Here is a 9,241-nt window from a genome sequence, read left to right as displayed (position 1 = left end):
TGGTGTCAGCACACGGGTGGGGTCACACCTGAACACAGGTGGCCCCTACACACGAGCGAGGCACTCAGGTGGCAGCTGGGTCGCGGGTGGCCTGTCAGCTCACAGGTGACATGGCTGCTGTCCTACACCACAGGTGTCAGCAGGGAGGGGGTGCCCTGGCATGGCTCCTGTTGGGACAGGGACAATGCCAGCACCGGGGGAGCACCAGGGCATGGGCCGGGCTGCACACAGAGGGGGTGGCCCACAGTGGCAAGGGACAGCCATGGCATAGGGACAGAGGCAAGCACAGCACGCCCGGCAGCGGCACAAGGACAGGGACAGCCATGGCACAACTGGTACGGGCACAGGGACAGTGATGGACACCAGGGACAAGGACAGCGATGCCGCCCCTGGGACGGGTTGTGTCCCACAGGGCCGTGGCGGGGCCCGAGCTGTCGAGCGGTGCCCGGGGCGGTGCTGCCGCCACGGGACGGTCCCTCCAGGCCCGGTCCCGGTCCCGGTCCCGGTCCCGGTCCTTCAGCGGGTCCCGGTCCTTCAGCGGGTCCCGCCCTGCTCCCCCTCACGGCGGCGCGCCCTGGGCGCTCTCACCTCCCGGCCGCTTGGGGGCGCTGTCCCCAACAAGGGCGACCGGCGCCGCTCGGCCCCGCGTGCGCCCCGCCGGAAGCGGAAGCGGCGGCGCCTCGTGGTTCCGGCGGAGGCGCTCGGAGCCGCCGCGGCCCGGCCCTGTTCCCGTCCCTGTTCCTGTTCCCGCTTCAGCTCCTTCCCAGCCCCGGCCCCGCCCAGTTCCCGTTCTCGCCCCAAGCTTGGTCCCGTTCCGGCTTCCTTCCCGGAGGCAGCTCCGTTCCCATCCCCGTTCTCAGCCCCCTTCTTAGTCCCGTTCCCGGCTCCATTCCCGCTCCTATTCCCGGCCCCTCTCGCATTCCCGTTCCTGCCATGGCGGTCCGCGCCAGCTTCGAGAACAACAACGAGCTGGGCTGCTTCGCCAAGCTCACCAACGCCTATTGCCTCGTGGCCATCGGCGGCTCCGAGAACTTCTACAGGTGAGGCGGGCCCGGCCCGGCCCGGCCCTGCCCGCGGCCCCGCGCGGCCCTGACGCGGCGCTTTCTCCTTGCAGCGTGTTCGAGGGGGAGCTCTTCGGGACCATCCCGGTGGTTCACGCCTCCATCGCCGGCTGCCGCATCATCGGCAGGATGTGTGTGGGTACGTGAGCCGGGGGGAGCCTCGGGGGTGACGGGGAGGGGTCGCGGTTCGGTCGGAGCCGCAGCGGGGCTGAGCCGTGCCGGGGAGCCTGTGGGGCAGCGCCCCTCGCCCTCGAGGGTTGTTTGAATACCTCGAGTGTGTGAGCAGAGGGAAGGATGATCTCAAAGGTCTTTTCCAACCTGGCTGGTTCTGTGAAGGACGGAGGGAAACAGAGACTCGCCCGGAGCCGGGGTGGGGGAGTGTTGGCTCTCGGGGCCAGGTAAGCTCGGCTGCTCCTCGGTGCCCAGGGAGGGGGAGGCATTACCGAATGTGAGAGTCAGGGAAAAGCCTTTCACGTGTCTGTGCCTGGTGAGACCTATTAGGTCTGATCAGGTTCTTGCTTGTTCTTTAACCATTCAGTCGTGCTGCCACAATCACACAAACAGTAGCCCTGGGCCTTTTGTAGGGCAAGTAGCATCTGCACGGAGAGTTCCTTGTTAAGTGTCTCACTGAGAGCCTCGGGGCTCCTTTTGTCCTGTTGGGAGAGAGAAGGGGGTAAAGATGTGCCATTCACCCAGACTCTGTGCTTCAGCCTGGCTTTTCATTTCCTGAGGTCCTGGTTATTTTCACATCTCCTGGGCTGAATTCTGGGCTTGGAAGAAATGCACAGAGCACGAGCAGCTCAAGCCACGTCTGAACAGCAGGGCAGTGCTAACACACCCTGTGGGAACATTATTTTCATTCTGTCCTGTTTCCTGTTCTCCTGTTAGGGAACAGGCATGGGCTGCTGGTGCCGAGCAGCACGACAGACCAGGAGCTGCAGCACATCCGGAACAGCCTCCCCGACTCTGTGCGCATCCAGCGCGTGGAGGAGCGGCTCTCGGCCCTGGGCAACGTCACCACCTGCAACGACTACGTGGCTCTGGTGCACCCGGACCTGGACAGGGTACAGGGCTCTGGGACGCTCCCACATGCAGAGCGGGGCTGGGAAATGCTGCCCAGGCTGAGGCTGGAGTGGTGGATGTGCTTTGGACAAGGGAGGGAGTGGGGGTGGAGTCCTGTGTAGGGCAGGGCAAGGGGGAACAGCTCCCCACTGACTGAGGGCAGGGCTAGATGGGAGAGTGGGAAGAAATTCTTCCCTAACAGGGTAGTGAGGTTCTGGCACAGGGTGCCCAGAGAAGCTCCAAGCCCCATCCGTGGAAGTGCCCAAGGCCAGGTTGGAACAGGGATTGGAGCAACCTGGTGTGGTGGAAGGTGTCCCTGCCCATGGCAGGGGTAGGAATAAGATGAGTTTTAAGGTCCCTTCAACCCAAAGCATTCTGTGCATCAGTGATCTTTGGGTGCATAAAATTGGGTGAAGTAGAGTGTGCATGGGTCTAATCAGGAGCGTAAGGAGGAGTGCAGCGAGGAACACAGGAGGAGTTACAAGCTACAGCTGAGTGAGCCAGAGCATGTCATAGCTGAAAGAGACCATGGATGTGCATCATTACAGGGGTCTGAAAGAAAAATAGAAGGTTCTTGTATGAGAGTTTAAAATAAAGGCAGAGGAGACAATGTCACTCCCATTTTATGTGTGAGAACAGGTACCTTTATAGCACTGAGAGAGATGTGTTGTGTGGCTGCAGGTCCTGACAGTGTTTGCTTCCAGCTTGTGCTAAAGGTGATGAAGGAATGGGACTTAGTGGCAGGAGTGCAAAAAGAAAAATAAGGGTATGGGAGAAGGCTTTGTACTATATGTTTTAAAAAAGTGTAAAAAGTAATGTAAGATGGCCAAAGAGAGAGAAATCAAAGTAATTCACAGTGAAATCAAGAGAGGAAAAGAGTTGTTAGAGTTATGAGGAGCATAAGACCATTTTGTCCCAGTGGTTTGGGAGCAAAGAGGACCGGTTTGCTGAGAATTGATACAAGTGATGTACTGCCAACAGAGAGAGGGGATTTGGGCACTTTCCAGCAAAGGCAGGAGGTTGTGTTTATAATGACACAGGAAGCTGGGAAGATGTGGAGTGTGGAGCTTGGCTGTGTGTGTTATTGTGGCTGGGTTCCACTGGGCTGTGCAGTGTGGGAGGCTGCCAGCTGAGGGCTGGGTGCAGGAATAGCTTGACTTCCCACTCCACAACTCCATTTGGCTGAAGGCTTTATCCTCCTTCCATTTGCAGGAGACAGAAGAGATCCTGGCAGATGTGCTGAAGGTGGAGGTGTTCAGACAAACAGTAGCAGACCAGGTGCTGGTTGGAAGTTACTGTGTGTTCAGTAACCAGGGAGGAATCGTGCACCCCAAGACTTCGATCGATGACCAGGATGAGCTCTCTTCTTTGCTGCAGGTCCCACTCGTGGTAAGGCCTTTGTGGAGTGTTTGCTCCTCCCGTTCCCTCCCAGCTCAGGGGATGCAATGTTTCTCCAGATCAGGGGCTCCCAGATACAGTTTTTCTGTGAAGTGATTTTGGGTGGGAGGTGAGGAGAAGACTTGAACCAAGTCTTCCATACAGTTTCTTGTCCTTCCTGAGTCTGAATAAGCTGCTCAGTACTTTTAGCTGCCCTCTGAAACGTTGCTCTGCTGGGATCATGCACATTGTGCAGATACAGAATGTGGGACTGTTTGTGGTTTGGCTGAAGCCAGTTGTAGCATCCCATGAACTCTCTCCCTTTGGTCAGTCCCCAAGCCCTCAACCCTGGAAACATCATTAACTACTTACCATAGAGTTAGGCCTCCCAAAGGGAAAAACAGACTCCCCCATGGACTTGGTGTCACAGCTTCCTCTGGTTTCTCCTTCCCCTGTCACTGGCTGGGCACCCTGGTGGCCACCCCCCTTCCCCTGGAGGCCAGGCCCCTCTGCCCAGCCCTTGGCTTGGCCCCCCACCCCTTCCCCTCTATAAGCTGACTGCTCCACGTGGTTCATCCTCTTTTCCCGAGGTTTACCCTTCAGCTACTGTGTTACCCTGCTGGAATAAAACCTTGCAAAAGAGCCTTTCTTGCCACTATCACTGTGCCAGTTATGGTGAGTGTTGAGTGGAGGTTTGGCTGCATTGCCTGAATGTTCACTCAGCTTGCCTTTCGACAGGAAAGGCTTGTTGGGGACAAAAATAGGCAGCAGCACCTGCCATTCTAACACCTGCATTTTTAGCCAGTGTTTAAAAAGATTAAGTAAGAAACTCCTTTGCCTGCTCAGTTGGATGTGTGAATGCTGTTATCCTTCCCGCTCCTTGGATTCTCTGTCACTGAATGCCACACTAGTTTCTCGCCAGAAAGTAAAGGCTGTTCATTAATCATTTTGTCTGACACCTTCAGAACTTTGCTGGTGGCAGAGTTGCTCTCTTCAGCAGTGTGAGCTGAGCCCCCCAACAAAGAGCTGTGCCAGGACAGTGTGAGGAGGAGCCATGTAGGAGCTGTGCCAGGGCAGTGTGAGGAGGAGCTGTGCCAGGCAGTGTGAGGAGCTGTGCCAGGGCAGTGTGAGGAGGAGCCATGTAGGAGCTGTGCCAGGGCAGTGTGAGGAGCTGTGGTAGAGTAGTGTGAGGAGGAGCCATGTGAGGAGCTGTGCCAGGGCAGTGTGGCAGTGTGAGGAGCTGTGCCAGGGCAGTGTGGCAGTGTGAGGAGGAGCTGTGTCAGGGCAGTGTGGCAGTGTGAGGAGGAGCTGTGCCAGGGCAGTGTGGCAGTGTGAGGAGGAGCTGTGCCAGGGCAGTGTGAGGAGGAGCTGTGCCAGGGCAGTGTGAGGAGCTGTGCCAGGGCAGTGTGGCAGTGTGAGGAGGAGCTGTGCCAGGCAGTGTGAGGAGCTGTGCCAGGGCAGTGTGGCAGTGTGAGGAGGAGCTGTGCCAGGCAGTGTGAGGAGCTGTGTCAGGGCAGTGTGAGGAGCTGTGCCAGGGCAGTGTGAGGAGCTGTGCCAGGGCAGTGTGGCAGTGTGAGGAGGAGCTGTGCCAGGCAGTGTGAGGAGCTGTGTCAGGGCAGTGTGAGGAGCTGTGCCAGGGCAGTGTGAGGAGGAGCTGTGCCAGGGAAGTGTGAGGAGCTGTGCCAGGCAGTGTGAGGAGCTGTGCCAGGCAGTGTGAGGAGGAGCTGTGCCAGGCAGTGTGAGGAGCTGTGTCAGGGCAGTGTGAGGAGCTGTGTCAGGGCAGTGTGAGGAGCTGTGCCAGGGCAGTGTGGCAGTGTGAGGAGGAGCTGTGCCAGGGCAGTGTGGCAGTGAGGAGGAGCTGTGCCAGGGCAGTGTGAGGAGCTGTGCCAGGCAGTGTGAGGAGCTGTGCCAGGGCAGTGTGGCAGTGAGGAGGAGCTGTGCCAGGGCAGTGTGAGGAGCTGTGCCAGGGCAGTGTGAGGAGCTGTGCCAGGGCAGTGTGAGGAGCTGTGCCAGGGCAGTGTGGCAGTGTGAGGAGGAGCTGTGCCAGGGCAGTGTGGCAGTGTGAGGAGCTGTGCCAGGGCAGTGTGAGGAGCTGTGCCAGGGCAGTGTGGCAGTGTGAGGAGCTGTGCCAGGCAGTGTGAGGAGGAGCTGTGCCAGGCAGTGTGAGGAGGAGCTGTGCCAGGGCAGTGTGGCAGTGAGGAGGAGCTGTGCCAGGGCAGTGTGGCAGTGAGGAGGAGCTGTGTCAGGGCAGTGTGAGGAGCTGTGTCAGGGCAGTGTGAGGAGCTGTGCCAGGGCAGTGTGAGGAGGAGCTGTGCCAGGCAGTGTGAGGAGCTGTGCCAGGCAGTGTGGCAGTGTGAGGAGCTGTGCCAGGGCAGTGTGAGGAGCTGTGCCAGGGCAGTGTGAGGAGCTGTGCCAGGCAGTGTGGCAGTGTGAGGAGGAGCTGTGCCAGGGCAGTGTGAGGAGCTGTGCCAGGCAGTGTGAGGAGGAGCTGTGCCAGGGCAGTGTGAGGAGCTGTGCCAGGCAGTGTGGCAGTGTGAGGAGCTGTGCCAGGGCAGTGTGAGGAGCTGTGCCAGGCAGTGTGAGGAGCTGTGCCAGGCAGTGTGAGGAGCTGTGCCAGCCCCGTCTCACGGCTGCTGTGTCCGGCAGGCGGGCACGGTGAACCGCGGCAGCGAGGTGATCGCCGCAGGGATGGTGGTCAATGACTGGTGCGCCTTCTGCGGGCTGGACACCACCAGCACTGAGCTCTCCGTCATCGAGAGCATCTTCAGGCTCAACGAGGCTCAGCCCAGCACTATCGCCACCAACATGAGGGATTCCCTCATTGACAGGTAGGAGGATCCACCTTTGGGCAGAGTCGTGGGCAGAACAGGCAAGATTTTGTTACAAAAGCAGCTGGTTTCACAGTTGATCTGTCTGCTTTAATTATCATTTTGTCACTTCTTCTCCCCTTTTGTTAGTTACTGGCAGCAATTACTCATTGGGTTATGAAATGTGCTGTTGTAATGAGAATCCTTTTTGTGAGAACTAACATCTGTTTCAGCCGGCACATTTTCTTTCCTAACTGTTCAGTGCTCAGCTATGGCATGAATGGGTTTTTTGAAACAAATCTTATTTTAAAATAAGTTAAAATACCAGTGACTTTGCTTGTCATCTTGGCTTTTGATCACTGTAGTTATTCAACTGTTATTTCAAATGCTAGCTGTAACCATTTCTGGAGCTAAAAAGACTGTGGAACTTGTCAGCTGCTGCTGCCATAAACCTCTTACATTTAAAACTGCTAACTTGAATTTTTTTTAAGCCTTTTTGCTAAAGGCTTTGTTCAAGTTACTTTTTAATGTGAGGCAGGTGTTGTTTTCCATCTGGAGTGATAATGGTATGGGACCTTCCCCGTTCATTAATGTATGTAAATATTTTTCATAAGCAAATGTTTTTACATTTAGGCAGAAGCATAGATGAATGTCCTGTGGGAACTGATTTTGGGCCTTGAGTTACAACCCTGAGCACCAGTGATGTGGTGCTGAAAGTGTGTTCCTGAACTTCCTGAGCATTGTAACTTGGTTGCTGAGTTCTCAGCCACAATCTGGGAATTGTTTATGGCATAACGAGTTCCTTCAGTGGAAAACCCTTTAAATTATTCTTTGCCCTGTTACACTTTGGGTACAAAGTCTTGATGTCTGTGAGCATATCAGAGCTGTAATTAAACCTGCTCTGAGCTGTAGATTATTACCTGGGCCAGGCTGAATGTGCATTTTGCCTTTGCCAGCCCGAGAGGTCTGATCCTGTGGCTGGCTCTTAGCAACCAAAACATCTTGCTTCCCTCTTATCATAGGTCCTTTCCTAGGAAGGGAAATTTCTTCTGGGCCTTTGTAGTGGGAAGGTGAGAACTGACTGAAGCTGGTATTTTGAAATGCCTTCTTGCATTCTGGCACAACTAAACCTTCTTTCTGTTTTGTCTTTTAGCCTGACATGAGCAGTGTTGGTTCCTACTACCCAGAAAGCTCCTAAGGAGTGAAGTGTTGAGCTGCACTTTGGATCACAGACATCCAGAACTTCTGATGATGTTTCTGCAGGCCTGGCCCAAAGGAGAGGCTACAAAACCAAATTTTTGTCATCTTTTGTAAACTGTTACCACAAAAACTGACAAATAACATGCATAAGATACAAATAAGGAATGCTCTCTATCCCTTTGCTCAGTTCTTCAGCTCTGCTTTCTGGTTCTGTGATGCCAACTGAGCCTCTCAAATTACCCCACAATATTTACTCTTGTGGCTCTTGGATGTTGATCACTAGAGATTATTTTGCCTTAAGTCTTGCACCAGTGTCCTGCTGCACAGAGTTTGTTTTGGCACTACATGTGCTGTCCTCTCTTTCCACACTCCTGCTTGAGTGGTGTTTCTGCTCTAGGTACATGTAAGACCCCTTTGTATGTCCAGCACCAAAATACAGTAGTTTACTTGCCACAAAATAATTCAAAAATCATCACCTGCTCTTTTGCCCTGACTTGCAACTGTTCCCATGGGATGGTGATTCTGAAGTGATCAGCTTGGATAAAAACTGGAGTTTTTCAGTGTCAATCCAAGGGCTTTTAACAATAACAGTGTGGGAGTCCCTGGACCTCCAGGGTCAGTGTTTGACCTGGTGTCACCTGTGCTGCTTCTGAGGCACCTACAGGAGAGGGCCCAAAAGGCACACTTGCCAGTGGGCTTCATTTGTCCTGCAGGAGTTCACCTCCTACAATGGGAAACTCTTAGGAATCAGCAAATCCCAATAGATTTGGACCACCTTATCTGGAGTTACCTTGGAGACAAAGGTTAAATAGCATGGTTCTGAGCAGTCAGTCAGTCAAGGGCTACAGTTTTGGGAGCTTCCTCATGAAGAGCTCTGCCTGTGTCAGATGAAAGTAACTGTAGGTGCTACTTTCAGGCAGAAGATTGTAATTTCTTTCTACACAGCTGTTAGTCAGGATATCTCATTTCAGTTGCTTTCCTGCTTGTCCATTAAGGGTGCACTGAAGGCATAGAAATGCCTCCATTTCCCATCCTGAGGGTAAGAGGAAGCTCTCACTTGTCTCCACACTGGAGCAAGCTGCCTTGCTCTCAGCTGAGTTCTCTCTCTCTGTATGGGCAGAGCTCTTTTCAGCCCAGGTGCTTTGGGCTTTGTAGGAAATTGAGTAAATTTCCATTTTTGTTTTACTGTCGGATGTTCAGGAAAGACTTTGTAAGATTTGGCTGATAAAAGGTTACCCCTTAAACTTCAAAATAAAGATTGCCATGATCATCTGTGATCAGATAGCAGCCCTTTAATATGCACCACCTGTCTTGGCCCTGACTCCAGGTCTCCTCTCAGCCTGCCTCAGTATTTAGAGTGAGAAGCTGCTTCTCTTGGGCCATCTCACAGGGCTCAGCTCTTGGGTGGAACAAATGTGATACCTGTTTTAAATGTGGCTCTGTGGGTATCCTGAGCTAGTGAGATGGAGCTGTGTACAAGGAAAACACACTATAATAAAGAGTGGGTTTAGAAACATAGATGATGAGAGAGGATGAACGTGGTGTTTCAATGGCAAGTTGTGTCCCATGAGACCTGTGCAGCTCTTTAGAGAGTCCACAGGGACAGGGAGAAGGTCTCTTGTTCTGTTGTATTTTCAAAAAGCATTTGGGCCCTTGGGTCAGTGATCCTATGGAATGAGGGAAGTCCTCTTGCCTGGTTTAGGAAAGGCAGTGGATTAGGGCAGGGGATTTTGG

General features: G+C 54.2%; 1 protein-coding gene across 1 annotated transcript; it reads left to right on the top strand.

Annotated features, from left to right (window-relative positions):
• Nucleotides 1-662: 662 nt before the first annotated feature.
• Nucleotides 663-8,784, top strand: EIF6 (eukaryotic translation initiation factor 6). Its single transcript, XM_071455478.1, has 6 exons — nt 663-1,040; nt 1,115-1,200; nt 1,950-2,125; nt 3,336-3,512; nt 6,147-6,328; nt 7,461-8,784. Exons 1-6 carry the CDS (start codon nt 934-936, stop codon nt 7,468-7,470), a joined length of 738 nt encoding a protein of 245 aa, XP_071311579.1. The 5' UTR covers nt 663-933; the 3' UTR covers nt 7,471-8,784.
• The last annotated feature ends 457 nt before the right edge of the window (nt 8,785-9,241 follow it).

This window comes from Agelaius tricolor, unplaced genomic scaffold (assembly GCF_023055355.1).
Source record: "Agelaius tricolor isolate 1412-34295 unplaced genomic scaffold, bAgeTri1.0.p SCAF_49, whole genome shotgun sequence".
Classification (NCBI taxonomy): Eukaryota; Metazoa; Chordata; class Aves; order Passeriformes; family Icteridae; genus Agelaius; species Agelaius tricolor.
Note: the sequence above shows the minus strand (reverse complement) of the source record. Positions and strands in the feature narration are given on the sequence as shown.